At 39.5% G+C, this 24,663-nt stretch overlaps 2 protein-coding genes across 7 annotated transcripts in view; one reads left to right on the top strand and one right to left on the bottom strand.

Moving 5' to 3' along the window:
• YARS (tyrosyl-tRNA synthetase) overlaps positions 1 to 4,740 on the bottom strand; it is a 28,214-nt gene extending 23,474 nt beyond the window's left edge. The window contains exons 1-3 of one of the 3 annotated variants that reach the window (XM_029227306.1): positions 3,906 to 4,740; positions 628 to 774; positions 316 to 491 (exon numbers count right to left, since the gene is read on the bottom strand). In XM_029227306.1, coding sequence (XP_029083139.1) covers positions 316 to 491; positions 628 to 774; positions 3,906 to 3,962 — 380 coding nt within the window. In that variant the 5' untranslated portion in view covers positions 3,963 to 4,740. Of the gene's footprint in view, positions 1 to 315; positions 492 to 627; positions 835 to 3,905 lie in introns of those variants that run through there. The other 2 variants (XM_029227307.1, XM_029227308.1) reach the window with 2 other exon arrangements.
• S100PBP (S100P binding protein) overlaps positions 4,324 to 24,663 on the top strand; it is a 31,763-nt gene continuing 11,423 nt past the window's right edge. For 2 of the 4 annotated variants that reach the window (XM_029227315.1, XM_029227313.1), the window contains exons 1-5: positions 4,324 to 4,432; positions 10,376 to 10,492; positions 11,263 to 12,104; positions 12,757 to 12,842; positions 14,344 to 14,447. In XM_029227315.1, the coding sequence (XP_029083148.1) occupies positions 11,265 to 12,104; positions 12,757 to 12,842; positions 14,344 to 14,447 (1,030 nt within the window). In that variant the 5' untranslated portion in view covers positions 4,324 to 4,432; positions 10,376 to 10,492; positions 11,263 to 11,264. Of the gene's footprint in view, positions 4,433 to 4,693; positions 4,710 to 10,375; positions 10,493 to 11,262; positions 12,105 to 12,756; positions 12,843 to 14,343; positions 14,448 to 17,842; positions 17,871 to 24,663 lie in introns of those variants that run through there. The other 2 variants (XR_003794294.1, XM_029227314.1) reach the window with 2 other exon arrangements.

Below are 24,663 nucleotides of genomic sequence, written 5' to 3'. Positions count from 1 at the left end.
ATTTCTTTTATCATTATTTGCTGAGGCTGGAAGGAGAAAGTAAGACTGAGTTTTTCACCACTCTCCCATATGCTGTGAGGTCTGCAAGGCCAAGGACTTTGTTGTGGTTACACTTATATTTCCAGCAAACAGTATGGTACCGAGGCATTTACTAGTCAGCAGATTTTTGATGGATGAATTAAAAGGACAAAGTGTATACAATTTTTAATGGTTCTTAACAGGTAGAGCCCAACAACTTCTAATCCTTGACTCCCCAGGCCTGTAACTAGCTAGGAGCACCAGAGCCACAAGGAGGGTGGATGATTGAGCACTTACTTGCTGAGCTGGTAATCAGTGCCTTTGATGAACCTGAGCTTCTCCAAGGGTACCCCAATGCTCTCCAGCATTGCCTTGATCACATTCTCATAATAGCTGGTTCGGAGTTCTAGAAGTTCCCATGGGGCCTTCATGTTATCCAGGTACGCGTGAAGATCCGCAAACAGAATTGTTACCTGGGCATAAGAGATAAGGGGCCATCAAAACGTGAATTTGTCCAAGTACCTCCAAACAAGTGAGGTAAGTCTTGTTAAGTCTCTCTTTTGGCCATTGCCCAAGGGCAACTGCTTGCTTTATAACATTAGTTCTTACCTCACATCCTGCTTTCAGGAAGTCCGCGATCTTAGACATAGGCACAAAGTAAGCCACATGTGGCTTGCCTGTGGTTGCTGTCCCCCAGTAAACTTTAAGTTCCCGCTCCTTCAATATCTCCTTCACCTTCTCTTCCCCGAGAACCTCCTGTTGTGGAAGCAGAAGAGCTGGTTTAATGCCAGTGCCCCACCTTGCTCATCCTTTACCCTGTGACAAGGAAAACAAAGGTATGTTTCACTGAGGGTCCAGGCTCAGAGCCAGCAGGGAGGTCTAGCCAGGCTCTCACTGCTGAGTGACAGCCAAATGAAGCCGGTGCTCTTGCCAGTACCACTCCAGTGCAGACACTGATGTTAGGGGAATGGAGCATGTCTCTAACCATACCTTCCCCTCCATCTACTTTTAGCTCATGCTCCTTCCTTTCACAGCCAATTTCTTGAAAGGTGTCTCTTATTCTGCTCTCCATTCCTTATCTCCCCTTCTAGTCTGAATTCTACACAGCATCACACCACCGAAAATGCTCTTGCTAAGATCACAGATGGCCTCCGTGTTGCTAAATTCAGTGAATACTTTTTAGTCCTCACTCCCTCCGAAACAATCTCCTCTTTTGGTTTTCTCTATTTTACTGTCTTAGTTTTCCTCCTACTTTTCTGGCTGCTGGGGCTCAGATTTCTTTGCAGCTGTTCTTCTTCCTAATCATTTAAATAATAGCAATCCTTGGGGCCCTACCTCTTCTCTTCTTACTCTACATTCTCCCTAACTGATCCTCTACAGTTGCTTCAATTACTACTTATGAACTAGTAACTACCAAATCTCCTGCTCACACCTATATACATGTACTTGTTATCAACCCAGTTCATTCAAACACAACACGTGCAAAATTAAACTCATGCTTTCACCTTCTTACCTCACTCCCCAACCATATTTTTCACTTAGTTTCACCCCAGTGCAATAAATGGTACTATCATTCACTGAGTTGCGTAAGTTACTCTGAAACAGCTCTTAAGTCCTCCTACTTCTTTCCGCCTCTACACCACCAACCTAGTCTTGGCCATCATTAGAGATCACACCAAGATAACCGTAATAGCCTCTTAACAGGTCTCCCATATCTACTCTTGTTCTCTCCAATCCATGTCCCAAAAGGAAGCCAGAGAGGTCTTTAAAAACCAAAATTTGATTAACTCATTCACCTATTTAAATACTTTAATAATAATTTCATTTTGCCCTAAGACAATACTGGAAAAATCCTAATAGGCTAGTATGCTGCTGATAAGAGATTTTAGTGTTTCTTCAGGTGACGGTTTGTGGGGGGCTGTTGGAAGCCATGAAAGACAAAAATTGTTTTGCTGGTTTGAATCACCTATTAGTAGGATTTGTTAAAATCTTGTGTTCCAAGCCAGCTGGAGGCTGATCCTCTGAGCCGCTGACTATTTGGATACTTGGAGAGTTTTCACTACTCAAGGAAAGGTCATATCACTTACCCTTTAAAACCTGAGTAAGTCAATGCCACTAGCTTTGTGTGTCATTTCTTCCCAACCTCTCTTTATTTTATGGAGAGAGGTTAGGAAACAAAGGATCTGCCTAAGGGGAAGCATGCAAGAATCTCTGGTTAAGATCAAATTATGAGTGAAAATAACCCAAATGTCCATCAACTGACAAATGCAGAAACAAAATGTAGTATATTCATATAATGGAATATTATTCAGCCGTCATAAGGAATAGAGTTCTGATAAGTGCAACAACATGGATGAAACTTGAAAACATTATGCTAAGTGAAATAAGCCAGACACAAAAGGCCACATATTATGATTCCATTTATATGAAATGTTTAGAACAGGCAAATTAGAGACAGAAAGCAGATTCATGTTTCCCTAGGGCTGGGGAGGTGGGAGGAATGGGCAGTGATTGCTAATGGGTACAGGTTATTTTTGATGATGAAAATGTTCTGCAATAATGGTGATAATTGAACAACCTTGTTGCTATATCAAAACCCACTGAATTGGGTTTCCTTGGTGGCACAGTGGTTTTGAGTCCGCCTGCCAATGCAGTGTACATGGGTTCGTGCCCCAGTCCGGGAGGATCCCACATGCCGCGGAGCGCCTGGGCCCGTGGGCCGTGGCCGCTGGGCCTGCACGTCCGGAGCCTGTGCTCTGCAGCAGGAGAGGCCACAACGGTGAGAGGCCCGTGTACCGCAAAAAAAAAAAAAACGAAAAAAACGAACCCACTGAATTGCACACTTTAAAAGGATGGATTTTATGATATGTTACTTGTATCTCATAAAAAGAGAAAAGCAAGCTGTGGCCCAACTAATGTAACCACTGCCCTTTCTAAAACCCCAATGTTAAACATAGTTACAAGGTCCTCATGACCTGGTCCCTGCCTATGCCTCCTAAACAAACACGTAAAATGTATAGGATGTCAGATGGTGGTAAGTTCTATGGGGAAACAACAACAAAAAAAGGCAGAGCAAGGGATGTGGCAGTTCTGGTGGCAGTGGTTTGTTACTTAAATAACGTGGCCAAGAAAGGCCTTCCAGGCAGCGTGACAGTAGAGGCCTGAGTCAAGGGAATGAGCAATATAAATACTTCCTAGTGCTTGATCTGCATTTTGCTTCCTCTACTCCAGCCAAGTTAGCCTTCTCTCTGAACCACAGGGTTCTTTCTTCCCTCTGGATCTTGCCCTGGGTTCCTTCTACCTGACACGTTTTTAGCCCCCAGTATTCTGGTTAACTTCTACTCCTGCAGTGTCTGGAACGAGCAGGAACACATGTGGAGTGAAGAAGTGATCCGCATCCTTCAGGGCGCAGTTTAGAGGTCACTTCTTCAGCTTTCCCTGACACTGCCCCCGGTCCTCCCCCGTAACTTCCTTTCAAGAAAGATCTCCGCGTAAAGTACCTTCCAGTACTTGTTTCGACTGTAATTAAATGTTTGGATTATGGGTCATTTTAAACGTCTGATTTCCTCCAGACATGCTCTGGGAGGGCAGGGTCCTCCCGTCGTATCCCCCAGCGCCTAGCACCGCGCCTGGCACATAATAGGGTGGGTGGGGTGGGAGCCCTGGATTCGAAGCCTGGCTCAACACAAGTAACTGCACACTGGAGGTGAGCCTACTGTGATTTCTGTGGGACTGACCGACGGGCAGTGAGGACTGCAATCTCTCTCAGAGCGGCCTCGGCGCGGAGTCCCCGGCCTCACACACTTATGACGCCGTAGCGGGGCTCAGGATCACTGGACCTCCGGCCCCCAGTCCCCAACGTCGCACTTCCAACCCCAAGGCCCAACCTGCAGGTTCCGGGTGATAAGGTGCAGCTTCTCTTCAGGGCTCAGAGCGTCCCCCATGGCTCTGTCCCCTCCGTCTCCTGCCCTGAGCCCAGCACTCGCGCCCCTTTCTCGGTCGCCGCCGCCGCCGCCGCCGCCGCCGCCGCCGCGTGCCGGGAACTGTCACGCAGGTCCAGTTAGGTTGCATCAGCTGAACTCGTCGCTCGGCTTGCTCGGCCTGGACCCTTGTCCTCCTACCAGCAGCCAGGAAAGAGTCAGGAGCAGCGAAAAGTCGAGCCGGTCGATGAGACGAAAAGGGGTGGAGCCAGTAGGTGGGGTAAGCGGTGCGGAGGGCGGAGCTGCGGCGCCTGCGCGGGGCACAACCTTCTGAGAGGCGGGGCGGTTTCCTGCCAATCACTGCCTGTTTGCCCTCCCCCTGGCGCTGGCCTGGCAGCCTCGCGGTGGGGGAGGTCGGGGAGGGGTCGATAAAATGGCGCAGGGGGCGGAGTGAGGTGCAGTCGTTCACCTAGGCTTGGGCCCGGCTTGTGGAGGTGAACAGCTGAGGGACGAGGGGGTCGGCGTTCCTCGGCTGGGAGGGGGATGGGGTCGCCTGTTGCTTCTCCAGAGGGCCGCGCAAGCCGTCCGCCCCGTTGAGGGGTTGAGAGGCCCTCACCCTGGCGGGAGAAGGGCTTGTTGTCGTTTCTGAGGTGATGGCGGTGGGGGGGGGGGAGTGTCTCTGCCCCCCACCTCCACGTCGGCGGGCGATAGATGCCCCTCACTCTGCCGAGGCAAAGGGAGGCCGTCTGGTTACCCGAGAGGGGGAGTGAGGTCCGTTCTCCCTACCCAGTGGGGGCGGGGGGGCTGGAGGTGGAGATGGAGGGAGTGCTTCTGCCCTCTACCCCACGGGGCCGGGAGGGTGTCGGTAGGCAGAAGATCGCGGTCTTTTCGGCCGCGCCTTGCGAGCGGGGGGCTGGGGGGTGGAGAGGCTGAGCCGCCCCAGGGGGGAGCGGAGGCCCGGGTCCAGCTGAGGTGTGGGGTGGGCAGCCATCCGCAGGGTGAGGGTGCACTGCGCTGGCCTGCTGGCGGGCCGCTTTTGCTCTTGCTGGGGGAGGGGTGGGCAGCAAGCCCCGCGCTTCTCCCGCCTTTCGCGGGAGGCGGGAACTCTTGGTCTTTTGGGAGGAGGGGAGCCGGAGGCGGGAAGTGCGAAGTCCCAGCCCCGAGGGCGATGCCGTGTCGCAGCGCTTCTGAGGGAGAGCTGGGGGCGGACAAGCCGTATCCTACGAAGGGTGAACTGCGATTCCCCTTCCTCCTAGCGCTCTAGGACTGGAGGCGGTACTGGTTCCTTCCTGGGCTGGAGGGCGGGCAGTTGGCACTGCAGGGTGGGCCCCGGAGAGGAAGTGATTGAGTTGTGTTCCTGCTGCCCCAACCTGACCTCCAGTTTCCTGTGGATTTGTTAAAGGCTTCAAGCTTTAGCAAACCTATCTAAATCATTTAAAAGACATTTTCTTTTTAAAAAGAAACCTGTTGCTGCAGCTGGGAAGTATTTTGTCTCTATGCCCATGTGGGATGATGTCCTGGCACCCTTATCTAAGCGAAACGTTACCTCAAGCAGAGATTTCCAGCCCTGGGTCGTTTTTCTGTCCTGCAGTTGTTTACGGCAAAGCGCGTTGCAGAATTCTCACAGATAATTTCAGTTCAGTTTGATTTTGATTAAACTTTATGGCCGTTTTACGGAGTGATAAAGCCTACTGAGTGCCTTTAGTGCTGTATGTCTCACATGTATTGCATGTAGGAAAGGTTGGAAATCAAAGGTCATTGGGGAAGTCCGGTCTCTTGGAAATAATCCTTTCCCTTGGCCATACCTGTCAGATCCAGCTTGGTAATGGTCTTGGCTTTAGAGCCTTGAAAGAGGGATGTGGGGTTGTGTCTGGTGTTGCAGTTTTCGTGGCCTTAATAAAATAAGGCTTTGTGCTTTAAGGCAGTAGGTTTTCTTAGGTACGATAAAAATAGAAAGGGAGCCAGTTTCTGAAGTTGCAACCAGGAGGTTAGAGAACAGCGGGAGAGGGTGGTAAACTGAAGTGTGAAGAGGGGGGTGGACAGGTGAGAGAGACATGGAAGGACAGAATAGGGTCACAGAAGGGATGGGGAGCAGAGAATTAAGAGATAGACTTGAGAGATGGTGAAAATATTTTTCCTTTAAAAATAAGGAGATCCTCATATTTCAGATCACTACAAAGCAAGTGCCAAGAAAGGCAGGTGATGGTGGAATGGCAGACAGGGAAGTACTAAGGCTGTCTTGTGGAACTTCACTTTAGAACTTCAGTTTTATCCGATATTTTTTTTCCTCCCTTGCAGATTTATTAAATATCAGCTTTCATTAGTATAAGGCTTTTAGGTTTAGAATGCTTTCATAAACATCCCCTCATTTGATCCTCATGATAATCTGTGTTCGAAGTTAACAGTGACTAATTATCCCCCATTTTTCAGAATGGTGTTCTCATCTGTATTGAGGTTCAGAGACTTCAAGTGAAATACAGAGGTCTCCGAATTTTAGTCCAGTGTCTCACTTCAGTGACCGTTAATTTGCAGAATTTGCCTGATATTTCAAATGTCCATACGGCCTCATCTTTAACCAATTTATTGTGACAGTGTGGTTGACAAGATGCTGGGTTAAATTAGAAGGGATTAGAGCATACTGAGTAATTTCTTAACAAGCAGGGACCAGGGGAAGTTTCCTGTCGGTTTAACAATCTTTTCCTACCATTACTGTGCTTATCTTAAGACTGACTGACTCTTCAGGGGTCAGGGAGATGATGATGGTGGGGTAAAATAATAACCAGCCACTACTAATTTAGCTTTTACGTTGTGCCTGTAGTATGCTAAGTACTTTGATGTTCATGATCTCATTAATTCTTGCAACAGCCTTATGAGGTAGGTACTGTGATGGTCCCTATTTTACAAGGGAGGACATTTGAAACTTCAGAATGTAATCATTGTATCTTTCCCCACTGACTTCTTAATTTTAAAATGTTTTTATTATTAAATATTTCAAGCATATAAAAATTATAGTTATACCATGTAACAATAACGAATACTGTTATACCCACCACCTAGCTTTATTGTTTTAGGTCTTTTCTTATTAATGTTTTTTAAAGAAATAAAACATTACAGATAGAATTGAACCTACTCACACCCCCTTGCCATTCCTCTTCCCTCCCCACCACCAGAGGTAGTCACTATCCTGAACTTGGTGTTCCTTATTCCTATTTAATGATGTATATATATGTATCCATACACAATTTATGTTATTGTTTCTTTAACAAATAAATTGTAAGGAAAAAAAAGATGGGAATCTGTAGATTAAAAAACTCACAAGACCTATCAGCCGATTGCAATATATGGCCTTTATTTGGATACTGTTTTTTTTTTTATCTTAAAAAATATGACATTTATAAAATAGCTGGAAATATGAACTGGATATTTTATATGAGGAATTCTTGTTATTTACAGATGAAATGATGTGATTCCTGGGACTTGCTTCAAAATAATCTGGTAAAGGGGGAAGTGGATGGGGCAAGGTTAGCTATGGGTCGATAGTTGGAGCTGTGTGATGCGTATGTGGGAATTCATACTATTACGCTGTTTTTGTATATGTTTTAAATTATAATAAAAAGTATTTTTTAAAATGAGGAAATAAAAAAAAAATGAGGAAATAAAATTGTGAAGAGAATGATTTGTGCCAGTTAAATGTTATATGTATATGGTATTCTGCATGCTTTTGCTCCTAGACCTATTGGAACATTCTATGAGAGAAGCTCAGAAGAGCCAGCTCTGTGCCTGTGGATGTCATGTGGCATAGGAATTGATGCTTTCAGTGGTTATGAAGAATAGTGGTCCTTTGTGTGCACAGTAAAGTTTGCAAGTAGTGATGTTTTTCTTCCAGTGAGGTTTGGCCACATTCACAGTTATTTCTCATGTTATTTCATTCCACTTGGGAAATCAAGGGAAGCCTGTGCAAAATAAGGTGGCTTAAATTATTTTTGCCAAGGGACCAAAAGCCCTTTTTGATGTCTGCATCCTTCGTAGTATATTAGAGAGTGTACTGAATGTAGAAGGCTCTGCCATTTGCTTACTGATCCAGGGCAAGTCTATCACAAGGGTGGTAGAAAAAAACAAGAAAAAACATTGTCTTTGGAATTAGACTTGGGTTTGGATCCTTGTTCTAGCATATTAACTCTGTATACTTGGTATACTAAATGCCTCTGAACTTTAGTTTCCCAAAAGTGAAAATGTATTGAACTCTTCATTTGATTAAGCAAGTGCTTGGACTAGACCTTTTGTTTGTTTGTTTTGTTTTTCTTTTTGGCGGCACCATGCTGCATTTGGGATCCCGTGCCCCCTGCAGTGGAAGTGCGGAATCATAACCACTGGACTGCCTGGGAACTCCCAGGACTAGACCTTTTGGAAAGAGTTGGAGAGTGGGGGTGGTGGCGCAGAAAGAGCTTCAGTTTCGGAAATGTGGCTCCTTAACCCCTGTGCCTGTGATACTTGTGCTTGACACCCACAAACTTCGTTAAGTAAAAGAAAAATTTTTCCAGAAGTAAACTTTTTTCTTACTGCTGCCTAAAGAAATAACTTGACTCTATAATATAACCCAGTCACTGGCCAGAGAAATTACTTTTCATAGAGACACCTGCTTCAGTGCCTAGAACTGTCTCCCAATCGCTGAAATATTGGTAAAATAAGATAAAAAGCCATGGCAACTCTTAAGTTTAAATATAACAGCTTAGTTTCTTTGATAAGATCTGTGTTATAGAGTTATATTGAGGGGTTAGAGTTGTAAAATGTGTCTCACAGTTTGTAGTTTTTAACAGGTGCTTAATATTTCTTCCCTTTTTGTCCCATCTCATCTCTAAGATGGACAAGCCTTTTTCTTTAACTTGTTTCCCCCCAGTTTTTTTGAGATATAATTGCCATATAACATTGTATTAGTTTAAGTTATACAACGTGATTTGATATATGTACGTAATGCAAGATGGTTGCCACAATAAGTTTAGTTAACATACATTACCTCACACAGTTAGGAATTTTTTTTCTAATGATGAGAACTTTTAAGATCTCTCTTAGCAACTTTAAAATAAAAAATACACTATTGTTAACTATAGTCACCATGCTATACATTACATAAGTCCCTCCTAATTCTAAAATTCTGTAATCCTTCCCATTTCCTTCTAACTTTCTCTAGTACTTCTCCCCGCCCCGCCCCGCCGTGCTGCACCCCGCCCTGCGGCTTGTTGTATCTTAGTTTCCCGACCAGGGATTGAACCTGGGCCTTAGGCAGTGAGAGTATGGAGTCCTAACCACTGGACCACCAGGGAATTCCCTCTTTCTATAGTACTTTATTGTCCATAGCATTTTGTATTTTCTCATATTGGTACGTAACTTTCAGTTTTGTCTCTGTAGGAAGATTATACATTCCTTGAGGGTGGAAATCATATCTTTATTTCTTAGAAATCTTATAGAGACAAATTATCTAGCTCAGTGCTGTGTGAGGATAGTAGCTCAGAAAATGTTTCCTGAAAGAGTGCATGAACCAAAACTAAAATTCAGGGAGGGAAGTGGGTTGGGGGAGAATTCACAGTTAAAAGGCTACAAGAATTTTCCAAATTATTGAGTTTGGTGATTGTTTCTTATAGCTTCTTAGCTGTTGACATGTGATATGTAAATATCAGCTTTCTGTCACCTTTGCCATCTAGAAAATAATTAGAGATTAGGTCCGTCATTAGCTATTTAAGAACTAGGTTTTAATTATACAAGTAATATATAAATATTCAAGTAAAAAAGTAAAATACTAAAATCTCCCCTTGTCCTCTCAGGATTCCCCCGCAGGTTATGACAGTCATCAATTTTGCGTTGTATTTTTCCAGACCTGTTCTTTGTGTTTATATATGTATTGAAAATGTATGATCATAATTATATATGTATATATGTATGGTCATAACACATATATTGTATGTATTATGTATGGTCATGATTATAGCTTTTATATGTATGGTCATAATAATAACTTTTAGATCTTGGGGGAATCTTAGACATCACCTAATCCCTGTTCTCCATCCCTTCCCTATTTTGTAAATGAGGAAACAAGTCCCTGGTTAAGTGGCTTGCCCAAATTATCACAGCTGGTTATTGACAGAACCAGGACAACAACCCAGGTCTTTGGACTCAAGACAGTACTCATCTTACTAGAGCAAATGATATTCTTAAGAAAGTATAAATTGTTGGGAGGAGGAAAATTAGTTCCTTAGTTGCATAATTTTTCCTCTAAAGATTTTTCTTTGATGTTCTTGACTCGAAATCCAACTTTGTGGTATTTAAAAAAAATCAAGATCAAAATTAATAGATGGAGCACCTTAAAGCATAATGCAGTTGACTTTGTAATTAGCAGAGTTGAAAGTGATGAGAAGATCCTCTAATTTTCTTTGTGCCTGCAGGAAGGTGGGAGTCAATCATTTTGACAACTCTCCTGAAAAGAACAGCTAGCAGGAGCTGAACCCTTTTTCCATTTGGTCTCGTGGCAAAGGCAGAGATCACACCAGCAGCTCCACACAGTATGAAAGACAATTCTTTATCTTATTGTATGCTTAAAGTTTTTTTTGTTTTTTGTTTTTCATTTTCAGAAGTAATACATGTTTGCTTTCTAAAAAGTGTAAACTGTGAAAATCCAAACATTTTACATACATATTTATTTTGTTTGTATGTTATAGATATTATTCCATGATAGTATATACAGATCCACTTCATTGTGTTTTTAAATAATTGTAAAGTATATACAGATCCACTTCATTGTGTTTTTAAATAATTGTAAAGTATTCTATAACATGAGTGTACCATGATTTTACTGAACAGTTCTGGTGATGGACATTTAGGTTGTTTCCAATATTTGGATGTTTTGAATAATGCTACTTTGAACATCTTTGTAAATGTATCTATGTGCCTTTGTACAGGTACTTCTGCAAGATAAATTTCCAGAAGTGAAATTGCTGGGTCAAATGCTGTTGCCAAATTTCTCTCCACAAAATATTGTACTGACTTATACTGTCACTGATAGTGTGTGAGGATCCTTGTTTCTCGCATTCTCACCAAACTAGATTACTGTGTCATCTTAATTTTTGCCACTTTGATAGGAAAAAAAGTATCTCTTTGTTCTGATATATATTTCCATGATTCTGGTAAGCTTAAATATCTTAAAACTTTCTCATGTTACAAGTCATAGTGCAAAGAATTTGAAATACTAAGACACCACCACTCTCTAGAGCAGATTGGAATTGATATAAGGGTATTTCCTGTTCCTCAGCGAAACTGCCTTTTATTTCTCCAGATATGCCGTGCTCACTAGTGCCCTCTGAACAGTCTTCTGGTACCTCTCTTTTGCCTAAAGACAATGCCCCATTTTCTTGGGATTCCTTGGATGAGGACGGATTGGATGACTCCTTGCTGGAGCTGTCTGATGGGGAAGATGATGGCCATTTCAGTTTCACAGAGGAAGAGATTCAGGAACTCTTGAAGGATGATGACCTATCAAATGAGCACTTTTCTTGGGGAGGAGGCTTGCCTAACGACGACAGCAGGAATGTTGAGAAGGGAGGGAAAGGGAGTCAAATTCCACTTGATACTCCCCAAGAGAAAAATTCATTGTACAGCTTGGGACCAGAAGCTGAGACCACTAGCCTCTTCAAACTACCTCAACTAAATACATCAGTTGGTCATGGACCAACTCCTACTAAACCATTGAACAGACGCTTTGCACTAGAAAAGAATCTTATAAAAGTTACAGTTGCACCATTTGATCCAACAGTTTGTAATGTTGTACTTGATAAGGACAAGACTGATACATCCAAAGTTACTGAAAAACCCTCCTCCCTTGGAGAAGAGATGAGAGAAGATGGTCTTAGCCTAAATGAGAGCACAATTTGCACAGAATCTGAAGGGATCAGCCTCAGTAACTCTGCCTATGATGGGCCCCCACTCCCTTCTTCAAACAGTAACTTTCAACAAACTGTCTCTGATAAAAATATGTCTGACAGTAAGAAACCTACACCTGTATTCTCTCAGATCTTGGACCATTCAGAGACTCCTAATACGGGGTCAGCCTGGAGAAATGGATCACATAAATCAAGTTTTGAAATGAGGTTTCCGGTTGTTTCCAGTTCATCAAACAAAGTAAGTATATTTTTCAAGGTGAAGAGCGGAATGAAATTATTTTCATTCAGAAGCTGTATAGCAGAGCTTTGTATTCAAATAAATTGGGGTTTGAATCCTGACTAGCACTGTGACCCTGGGCAAATTATTTAGCTTCTCTGTTTCCTCACAATTTCTTATCTATAAATTGGAGCAAATGATACTTTACAGTATAGTAAAGATTAATTAAATAATTTATTGACAGTAACTGGTACATAGTACTAAATTAACCATTTACTGAATAGACTAAGATGATGATGATTTTATTATTTCTCCTTTCTTTGGGTTTCAGCCTAAGTCTCAATCTTTGGTTGCCACGCTGTATATATTAGATAAAACAGCTCTGAGTCAGCCACTGAAGAGCTGAAAAATCTTGGACAATTTACCTAACCTCTTTGAGCCTGATTCCCTATCTGTCAAATGGGTGTAACAGTCCATACCGCTTAGGGTTTTTTTTTTCTTGAGATTACCGTCATTATCTCATTTAAAGCACCTCCCTTAGTGCCTGGTACACACTAGGGTTCACGAGTATGCCTATGTAGCCGTTAGTTCAAGAATATTTCCATAAATGATGTTTTGTTATAACTAAGGGCCATCTTTGCTTCTTCATTCTTTCTGCTCTGAAAAAACGCAGGATGTTCTTGACAAGGATTCTGGGAAGCTGAAGGTCCATGAAAAAAGACTAGGCAAAGTCATTCCTGTTCTGCAAACCAAAACAAGGTAATGGTATAGTGAAGTATTCTGGTTTCTGTTGGTTCTCTTCAGTTGCTTTCTTCCTCTCCTGAGTTTCTCCTTAGTGTGGGGGAAAAGCCCTACACCAGAAGTAAGCATACTTGAAGTTCTGGGACTACCAATAACTGTGTGACCTTGAACAAGTCAAATATTCTCTGACCTTGGTTTCTTTGTCAATAAAATGAGGCTAATGATGCCTTCCCTGCTGCCTCACAGGGTTATTTTGAAGAGAAAAAAAGACATATTAGTGAAAGCACTGTATAAATGTAAGATTTCTTTCCCTGCGCGTGGGGAAACTTGGTCACAGATATAGGAAGTTAGAATAAGTTTTACAAAAATGTTAAGATATAACTATGTAGAAAATCATTTAGTCATCTCTCCCAACTTGCATATAACTGTCCTTGGGGAGAAAATTTTACAGAGTTTGCCGATCTGGGTCACCTTTTCAATCTGTTCTCTTGTTGCCAGGAGATGGCAGTATCTCTACATGGGCCTTTTCAATTAGCAAAGCTGTTTTTTTAGGTTGAGTCAGATTGGCTTCCTTACAACGAGATTCTTTTAAAATTTTTGATTACACAGATACTAAATTTATTCCTACCACCCCTAATCCCAGTTTTCTGGGGTTTTTTTCTTGTTTTGCTTTGGTGACTTGAAGGAACTTTGTGAATTGTATACAGTGGAAATTAAGGCTACTTGGAACAGTAATAAACTCACTGTCTCATCCACAGACTCCTTAGTACCGTGTAATCAGCATGAGTGAGGGCCAGAAATTGTTCTTGCCAAGGTCACCAATGTTTTAATTGCCACATCCAGCTGGTTCTTTTTGGTCTTTATCTTATTCAGTTTTTCTGTGGCTCTATGAAGTTAGCTATTTCCTGACTAACCTTGAATTACTCAACAAATGCTTTCTGTCTCTATGGAGTAGGCAGTCTTTGCTATGCCTTGTTTTGGTTTTTTAATTATTTATTTATTTATTTTTGGCTGCGTTGGGTCTTCGTTGCCGTGCGCGGGATTTCTCTAGTTGTAGCGAGTGGGGGCTATTCTTTGTTGCGGTGCATGGGCTTCTCATTGGGGTGGCTTCTCTTGTTGCGGAGCACAGGCTCTAGGCGCGCGGGCTTCAGTAGTTGTGGCACGCGGGCTCAGTAGTTGTGGCGCACGGTCTTAGTTGCACTGTGGCATGTGGGATCTTCCCAGACTAGGGCTCAAACCCCTGTCCCCTGCACTGGCAGGCAGATTCTTAACCACTGCACCACCAAGGAAGTCCCTATGCCTTGTTAACAGCAGGTTATATCTATTCTTTTTTCTCTCAACTCCATACTTGGTTGCAGCTTCATATTACGTGACTAACACTGTCTTTTGTCATTGGATCTTAGAGAGTGTTTTGAGAGTTAGTTGTTCTAATCCATCAGTTGTATATGTCTTCTCTGTACAAAGCACTATATTCATGGTTCTAACTGATTGTTTTTCCTCCTGGTTTGCTTTGTTCAAGGACTAATATTCCGACGTTTTCACCATCAGATCTAGAAAAGCAGAAGCAAAGTTATCTCAGGAATGTCATTGCTCATATAGAAGACCCAGTGGACTCTAACCAAGGTAACACAGTAATCAAAGAATGACATATAAAAAATGTGATGAGACTTTTTTTTTCCAGTGTAATATAGCTTAAACTGAGAGATTGTCTTGAATTTTTGTAAATTGGTGAGAAAGATAAATTCTTATCCAAAGATTTTTACTTCAAGGGATTGCCTAACCAGATAATCCTCAAAGTGGTTTGGCTAACCAGTATTAGAGAGGGGTCCAAGGAGACTCATACCAGTACATGAAAAGTGTCTCCCCCATGGCTGAGGGCTGTAACCAGACCTTTTTTGCTAGGGATTTTTTTGCTTCGGATTTTTTTGTCTAAAAATTAGTAGGAAAAAAAATAATAAAAAATAAAAATTAGTAGTGGACGACCAGGCACTGCTTGGTAATCAGTGGTTTTTTATTTGGAATTATTTTCCCTGTTGCCTTCAGCATTTAAATGTAAAAAGCAGGCATTTCAAATACCATCTTGGCATCTGAATAAAAGCTCTTGAAAGGCTTTGACTATCTTCCAGATCCTTCAGTCTGAGTTCTCCCTAGTTCATTAAAAGCTGTTGCAAACCAAAACGGCTGAATTCTTTCTCCAGCCTTCAAGAGACTATAGTCCATGTTTTCATTCATTCATCCTGAACTATTGGCTGATGGGGAAATTCCTAAAGGGAAGCTTGTGAACTGTACTGAAGGTGTAGAGATTAGAAAATACTGGTAAAACAGTTCCTTCTTATAAAGATCACTCCATATTCTATCATCTTTAGCTTATTTCTCTATTCATTCAGCACACCTTTCTTGAGTACTTTCAGTGGTGCTCAGTTTGAAGATTAGGGATTGGAAATGTAAAGAGTAAGGTAGGGTCTCGGACCTCTGGGAATTGATAATCCAGAGAGGAAAAGATAATTACACTGCAGTATTGATTAGTGCTCTAGTAGAATTACGTATAAAATGCAGTAGGAGCAGGGAAGGAGCTCTTCTGTTTGTGCTTGGGCAGAGCGGAAGATGGGGAAGGAGGATGCCCTTGGTAGGCTCCACAGAGAAGATGATGTAGTTCGGTTACTCTAAGATCTATTGTAAATCAGTAGGGAGGGTTTTAGAAGAATTTTTGGCTGAAGATCAAAGGAGAACTCCCCTTTCTTTGACAAATCTTGAATTACTTAGTAGTTTTTTTTTCTTTTTATAAGGCTGTGAGTAAAAGGTTTAGAACTCTGAGACATCAGCCAGAAGAATTTTATATTCCGGGGTCCTTTTATTTTTTACCCAGAGATTTCATTAAGCAGTCAAATACTGCTCATACTGATTACTCGGCCTTATGTGTGAGATCACTTTGCTTGAACTAAAGGACTTGTGGAACTAGAGACATCCCCACTCCCACCCCCCGCTTTCATTAGAGGGGCAAATTAAAAGAAGTTCGTCTATATTCAACCTCTGTGGAAGAGACTTGATCATTGCTTTCCCTCTATGAGGTGACTTACTTTCTTTTGTATCCTAGGCAGTTGACAATGATGATATCCAATCACATTTTTCTTTCTCATTTGGGGCATTTAGAAAAGAAAATTTCACAAGAAGAGCAGTGAGCAGCTGCTCATATTATTGCATCTTTTCCAGTCTCTTCCTCATTCAGCAGTCCCTCTTCCACTTTATCACAACAATCTATATGCCATAACGAATGGCTAGAATAACTAGAATAGAGAAAAGTCAGCCTGCTTTAGTGGTCGGGAAAACAAAGTCTGGGCTAGAGTTAACTTCTGGGTTCATATCCTAGCACCACTGCTTACTGGCTTTGTGACCTTGAGCCAGTAAAAACTCAGTTTTCTCATTTATAAAATGGAGATAACAGTGAGGCTTAGTTTATGGGAAAATTATACGTGTAAGTAGTAGTATAATGCATAGAACAGTACCTAGCCATAGCAACTAACATTTATTAAATATTTAGTATTATTAGCAAGGAAGTGTATCTTCTCATACTGAAGTTTTTATAGGTAAAAATAGTGTGATGTCAGGTGTTTGCTTTTAAATCTAAAAACAAAACAAAACGAAAGAACTCAACCTGAAAGATTAGAGAAAACAGCCTTACAAAAAATGTTGATAAATGACGCTGAGTGATTGGGGGGGAGGGGGAGGCTTATTATACTATTCTCTACTTTTGTGTATATTTGAAATTTTCCATAATAAAAGGTTGGTTTTTGTTTGTTTGGTTGGTTGGTTTTTTAAGTGCATCTTTTAGGGGATTTCTTTTTTACATCTAAGAATTTTCAACATTACCAGTTACTCTAAAACCTTCATAGACCTCCAGTGCTTGCTTCTGCCTTCCAGGAACCAAATGTGATACTAAATGCTGTGTCACTTTCCACTGCCTAATAGTCATACATCCAACATTTAAAGATTTTATAAACCATATTGCAGGGGGGGGGTGTGGGCATATTCTTTCTCTCCTCTCTTTATATATGAATTACTGGGCAGCTAGAATCAAAAAGAAGGAGCAGAGCGTCTCCTGCCCTTCTTTTTGAGATGTTTAGTGCTATTTCACTATTTCACTTCAGGTTCCTTATTAGACACAGAGAAATTAATAGGGGGCAGGTTCAAAATTAGTTCCTATCAATTCAGCTTGAATCCTCTCCATTAGGTTAATCAATCATCTTCTTTTACTTTATCAATAATGTATATATTATTGATAACAGAATACAATAATGTAAATCATTCTTCAACTCTATTATTGTAATATAGGTATAATCTCTTTTTAGTTTAGTGCCACATGGGTCTTTAATAGCATTTACAAAGAAATACCAACCACTTCCTTTCTGACATCCCAGCTAATGGATAACTTTATATGGGATTATAAATTCTTAGAGTAGGAAAGGACCATTAAGATCTCCTTAATCTCCTAACATATAAATCTGTTCTGTATTATCTTTGCCAAGTGACCCTTCAGCCTTTGCTTAGAGTCTAATAGTGCAGAACTCATCACCTCATGAAGCAGGCCATTCATTGCTTAGAAAATTCTTTTTTTTTTAAATTAGAGTATAGTTGATTTACAATGTTGTGTTAGTTTCAGGTGTACAGCAAAGTGATTCACTTACACATACACATATGTTCATTCTTTTTTAGATTCTTTTCAGAAAATTCTAATTGTTAGAAAATTAGTCCTTACATTGAGCCAAACTGTGCTTCCTTATAACTTCCAATGGTAGTTCCTAGTTCTGCCCTCTAGGATCACAAAAAATAACTACTCTCTTCCATTTACTTAATGTATTAGGGACCTTTCCATGTTAAATATCTCAAATTAAGATTTTTAATGATTATGAAGTATCATTTATTATTCCATCTTGATAATTAGCTTATGTCCATTTTCATTAGTAATGCTGCAGTGAACATTCTGGTTCATAGATGTTTATGTACAACTCTTATTTCTATAGGATGAATGCCTAGAAGTGGAATTGCTGGGTAAAGTATATAAACATTTTTAAAACTTTCGTTACACGTTACCAGATTGTCCTGCCCAAAAAAATTGTATTAATTTTTGTCACCAATTTGACAGGTAAATTTTAACATTTTGTTTTTAATAATTAATGAGGTTAAACATTTTTCACATGTTTCTTGGCAATTTATATTTAATCATAATTTCTTAAAATTATCTAATATCTAGTCCATATTCCAGTTTCCCCTGTTTTCCCAAAAATGTCTTCTTGTAAATTGTTCAAACAAGATCTAATCAAGGTTCATGTGTTTAGTTATTGTCTCTCTAGTCTTTCTTAATCTAGGTCACTTGGTTTGTAGTTTGTCCCACCTTCTGAATTGTGTCTGATTGTTTCCTTGTGGCGTTGTTTAACTTGTTCCTCCATCCCCTGTATTTCCTGTAAACTGGAAGTTGGGTCTAGAGGAGGGATTAGATTCAGACTAAGCGTTTAAAATAAACTGGAATAATTCATAGGTACCATTGTGTGTTCATCCCATATCAGATAAGGAGGCACCACCTAATGACAGATTGTTCTACTAAGAGTGATGCTAAGTTTGATCACTTTGTTAAAGTGTTAACTGCCATATCTTTCCATTCTAAGGTACATTTTCCCCTTTGTAATTAGTAAGTCATCTGTGGGGTGATTCCTTGGTACCATTTGAATATCCTGTTCCACAACAGTTGTTCACCTAATGGTTTGAGCATTCATTGGTGATCTCTGCTGGAATCAGCTACTACACAGAGTTGCAAAGAAAATGTTTGTTTTCTAAATATATTGTTTCTTCTACAAGTACTAGCTAGCATACTTGTATGAAGATTTCAATTTTTTTTTTAGTATCACTATTATCTCATGAATTTAAAAAAATCAATGTCTTCTAATCAATTATAGTCAGTATTCTTTTTGATGCTCAATTTGTCCCAGTTTTGACCAATGAGAAATCCTTCAAGCGGGCTCCTATGTTTTCTGACATGACCCGTTAGTCTTTTTTTTTTAATTGTGGTAAAAAAAAGTAACATAAAATTTACCATCTTAACCATTTTTAAGTGTATAGTTTAGTAGTGTTAAGTTTATTCACATTGTTGTGAAACAAATCTCTAGAACTTTTTTATCTTGCAAATCTCAAACTCTATACCCGTTAAAAAATAACTAGCCTTCCCCTGCCACTCCCCCAAAGCCCCTGGTAATCACCATTCTACTTTTTTTTTTAAAATAAATTTATTTATTTTATTTATTTTTGGCTGCATTGGGTCTTCATTGCTGTGTGCGGGCTTTCTCTAGTTGTGGTGAGTGGGAGCTACTCTTCGTTGTGGTGAGTGGGGGCTACTCTTTGTTGTGGTGCGCGGTCTTCTCACTACGGTGGCTTCTCTTGTTGCGGAGCACGGGCTCTAGGCTCGTGGGCTTCAGTAGTTGTGGCACACAGGCTCTAGAGCACAGGCTCAGTAGTTGTGGCGCACGGGCTTAGTTGCTCTGCAGCATGTGGGATCGTCCCAGACCAGGGCTGGAACCCGTGTCCCCTGCATTGGCAGATGGATTCTTAACCACTGCACCACCAGGAAGTCCTCAGTGGGCCTTTTTAATTTGGATATATATTTCTCAGTTCTGAGAATTTCTTATATTTCTTTGATAATTGTTTCTTCTCTGTATAATCTACTCTCTCTTTAAGAAATTCCGAATAGTTAGATATTGAACTTCCAAGGATTGATCTTCTATGTCTCTTACCTTTTCTTTCCCTTTTCTGTCTCTGTCTCTTTATTCTATTTTCTGGGATATTTTCTATTCTTATTAACTTCTTTATTTTTACATTCACATTTATGACTTCTAAGAATTCTTTCCTGTTTTGTTCTTTTTTTTATGTTCTTATTTTATGAATTTCTTACCTCTCTCAAGATATTTTTTCTCTCTTGAGTTTTAATTGAAATACAATAAACTGCACAAACTTAAAGTATACAGTTTGTTGAATTTTGACCTATGTAAACACCCATGAAACTATCACTGCAATCAAGATAAACATACTGTAACACCCCAAAATTTCTTCGTGCCCTTTTGTGATTCCTTCCTCCTGCCTTTCCTTGCTCCCTCTACTCCCCAGGCAACTGCTGAGCTGCTGTCACTGTATACTCTTTTTTGAGCCTGGCTTCTTTCTTAAGACATAATTATTTTGCAGTTAATCATTTTCTTGGTAGTTTATTCCTTTTTATTGCTGAGTAGTATTCCATTATATAGATATACCACAATTTGTTTATCCATTCATCTAATGATGGGCATTTGGATTGTTTCCAATTTTTGCCTATTTAAATAAAGCTGTTATAAACATTCATGTACAAATCTTTGTATGGATATGCTTTCAAATGACTGGGTCATACAGTAGGTATGTTTAACTTTTTGAGAAGCTACCAAACTGTTTTCCAAAGTGGTACCATTTTATATACCCACCAGCAGTGTATGAATTCCAGTTACTCCCATCTTTACCAAGATTGTTTGTTGCTAGTATATGGAAATTCAGTTGATATTTGTACATTTTTATTAGAAACAGGTATTGGGTTTTATTAAATACTTTCTCTGCATCTACTGAGATAATCATATAATGTTAGAGAATTGTATTATTTGATTTTCCAGTATTAAACCAATCTTGCATTCCTGGTCTTAAGCATTCTGCACTTGGTCTTAAAGTATTATCCTTGATAGTGTTGGGTTGATTTGCTAAAATTTTGTTATGAATCTATCTTCATAAGGGATATGGTCTGTACTTTTCTTGTAATTTCTTTGTGTGGTCTTGGTAGCAGAGTAATGGTGGCCTCACAGAGTGAATTGGGAAGTATTTCCACCTCTTCAATTTTTTGGAAGAATTTGTATAGAAAAACTGGTATCTCTTTTTGGGTGAGCTTTGGTAGTCTTTCAAGGAATTTGTTTATTTCATCTAAGTTGTTAAATTTATTGGCGTTAAGGTTAATAATACTCTGTTATTAACCTTTTATATAGTATCTAGTGATACCATCTTTCCCATTTTTAGTATTGGTCATTTGTGTTTTCTCTCTTCTAATCAGTCTGGCTGAAACTTTATCAACATTATTATTTTTCTTTTTTAAAAAAACAGCTTTTTCATTGATTTTTCTCTGTTTTTCTGTTTCATTAATTTCCACTCTGATATATTTTTTTGTGTGTGGTATGCGGGCTTCTCACCACTGTGGCCTCTCCCGTTGTGGAGCACAGGCTCCGGACGCGCAGGCTTAGCGGCCATGGCTCACGGGCCTAGCTGCTCCGCGTCATGTGGGATATTCCTGGGCGGGGGCACGAACCTGTGTCCCCTGCATCAGCAGGCGGACTCCCAACCACTGCGCCACCAGGGAAGCCCCCATTCTGATATTTATTACTTCCCTTTTTCTGCTTACTCAGAGTTTCATTTGCTCTTCTTTTTCTAGTTTCTTTAGACGGTTGCTAAGATCATTCATTTGAGACCTTTCTTTTCCAATTTAGTGAGGGATGTTAGGAGCAAGAAGAGATAAACTCATGCAGTCAACCTGTTATATTTATCTGGAAGTATGCATTAACTTTTTTTCTTTTTTTAAATCGACTTTAATGTGGTATGTTTTACATGCAATAAAATGTACCCATTTTAAGTGTACTTGGTGAGTTTTGACAGAACTATGCACTTGTGAGATCATCACAGCAATCAAGCTTGATAGAACATTCCCACCCCCCTAAAAATTTCCCTTGTGTTCCATCCCAGTCAATCTGTCCCTGCCTCCACTTCAGCTCTAGGAAAGCACTGATTTCTTTTTGGTCATTATAGATTAGATTTGTCTTTTCTAGAGTTACATATAAATGGAATCACGCAGTATGTGCTCTTTTGTGTTTGGTTTCTTTTACTTGGAGTAGTTTTTTAAAACAACAAGAAGCAACTCCATGTTGTTGCATGTATGTTCTATACATCCACTGCTGAATTTTTCCTTGTATGAATATACCGCAGTTTAGTCATTTGTTGATGGACATTTCTGTTTCTAGCTTTTGATTATTATGAATAAAGCATCTATAAACATTCATATATGGGTTTTTTGTGTGAACATGTGTTCATTTCTCTAGGGAAAATAATTAGGAGTGAAATTGCTGAGTCATTTAGTATGTGTTTTTTTAACTGTATTGGAAACTTCCAAACTGTTTTCCAAAGTGATTATACTATTTTATGGCTTTTTTAAGGCAAAGGTTAGGTTCTTTTTTTTTAATATGAATATCTAGGTGTTCTAACACCATTTATTGAAAAAATTATTCTTTCCATGTGTTTATTTCTGACTTCTCTATTCTGTTCCATTAATATATGTGTATTTTCTTATGTCAATATTACACTGTCTTGATTACTATAACTTTATAGTAAGTCTTAAAATTGTTTGGTCCTTTGGATTTCCATAATTTTTTAAAATCAATTTCATCTTGTCAATTTGTTAAAAAAAATACCTGTTGGGTATTTCACTGGGATTGTGTTGAATCTGTAGAACAATTTGGGGAAAGTTGATATCATAACAATATTGAGCCTTCCAATCCATGAACAGGATATAGTTCTCAATTTATTTATGTCTTCAATTTCTCAGCAGTTTTTTGTACAGGTCTTGTACATATTTTGTTAAATTAATTCATAAGTATCTTATGCTTTTTTTATGGTATTGTAAGTGATACTTTTTAATTTTCAATTTCTAGCTGGTCATTGCTAGCATATAGATATACAGTTGATTTTTTATGTTGACCTTGTGTCCTACAACCATGCTAAGTTTTTCTATTACTTTTGGTAACTTTTTAATAGACCCCTTAGAAGTTTCTATGTTAACATGACTTTATCTGCAAATAAGGACAGTGTATTTCTTCCTTTCCAATCTATAAGCCTTTTTTATTTCTTGCCTTACAGCACTGACTAAGATCTCTAGTACATTAAGTATGATATTAGATGTAGATTCATCATAGATGCTCTTTATCAGGTGAGGAAGTTCCCCTTCTATTTGTAGTTTGGTGGGAGTTTTTATCATGAATGAATGATGAACTTTGTCAAATGAATTTTCTGCATTTATTCGGATCATATTGTGTTTCTCCTTTATTTTGTAACACAGTGTACTACATTTATTACTTTTTTTTGACTGTTAGGCCAACTTGCATTCCTGGGGTAAAGTCACTGGGTCTTGATGAATTATCCTTTAGTCAATTTGCTAGTATTTTTAAGGGTTTTTATGTCTTGTTTATGAGGAATATTCATCTTCAATTTTTCTTGTATGTACTGTCTTCCTCTGGTTTAAGTATCATGGTGATGCTGGCTTCATAAATTTAGTTGGGAATTGTTTTCTCCTCAGTTTCTCAGTTTGTGCAGGATTGGTATTGTTTCTTCCTTTAAATGTTTGGTAGAATTTACCAATAAAGCCTGGAGTTTTCTTTTTGGCAAGGTTTGTAACTACAGATGTAATAGATACCGGGCTTTTCAGAATTTCTTTATCTTCTTTATCTTGGTAATTTGTGTCTTACAAGGAATTTGTCCATTTTATCTAAGTTGATGAATTTATTGGCATAAAATTATTCATTAAAAATTTCCTTATTATTCCTTTAATTACTGTAGGATCTGTAGTGATGTTCACTGTTTCATTTCTAATATTGGTAATTTGTCTTTTTTTTCTTAAACAAATCTAGTTAAAGGTTTATCAATTTTACTAATTTTTTCCCCAAAGTAAGTTTTTAGTTTCATATTTCTATGTTGTTGGCTATTTTCTTTTCTTCTCTTTATTATTTCTTTTCCATTTACTTTGGCTTTAATTTGTTCTTGTTCTCTAGATTTTTTTTTTTTTTTGCGGTATGCGGGCCTCTCACTGTTGTGGCCTCTCCTGTTGCGGAGCACAGGCTCCGGACATGCAGGCTCAGCAGCCATGGCTCACGGGCACAGCCGCTCCGCGGCATGTGGGATCCTCCTGGACCTGGGCACGAACCCATGTCCCCTGCATCGGCAGGCGGACTCTCAACCACCGCGCCACCAGGGAAGCCCCTCTCTAGATTTTTAATGTGGAAACTTATGTCACTGATTTGAGACCTTTCTAAGTCTCAAGTTTCCCTTTAAGTGCTACTTAGGTGCATCTCACAAATTTGATGTGTTTTCATTTTCATTTGGTTCAAAGCAATTTCTAATTTCCCTTGTGATTTCTTGTTTGACCTATGGGTTATTTAGAAGTGTTTTGCTTAATTTCCAAATATTTAGGAGTTTTCAGCTATCTTCCTATTATTAATTTCTAGTTTAATTCTGTTGTGGTTAGAGAATATACTTGGTGTGATTTCAATCCTTTTAAATATATTGGGGCTTACTTTATAGGCCAGCATATGGTCTATCTTGGTGAATGGTCCATGTGTACTTGAAAATATATATTCTGATGTTGGTAGAGTGTTCTATAAATTTCAATAAGGTTTTGTTGGTTGATGGTAGTGATCAATTCTATATTCTTACAGATTTTCTCATTAAAAGAAGAGTTCATATCTTCAACCCTAGTTGTGGATGTTTTTGTTCCTCCTTTCAGTTCTGTCATTTTTGCCTCATGTATTTTGAAATGCTGCCATTAGATGCATATACATTTAGGAATATTATGTCCTCGTGAAGAATTGACCCCTTTATCATTATGTCCTGTCTCTTTTTACTCTTAGTATTATTCCTTGTTTTAGAGTTTAATTTGTCTGATTTAAATAGCCATTCAAGCTTTCTTTTGACTAGTGTTTGCATGGTATGTTTTTTTCATCCTTTTACTTTTAAACTATCTATATGTTTA

Source organism: Monodon monoceros, unplaced genomic scaffold (genome assembly GCF_005190385.1).
Source record: "Monodon monoceros isolate NGI ecotype Baffin Bay Population unplaced genomic scaffold, NGI_Narwhal_1 Super_Scaffold_18, whole genome shotgun sequence".
Lineage (NCBI taxonomy): Eukaryota > Metazoa > Chordata > Mammalia > Artiodactyla > Monodontidae > Monodon > Monodon monoceros.
The sequence above is the reverse complement of the archived record's forward strand: the minus strand, read 5'-3'. Positions and strand labels throughout refer to the sequence as shown.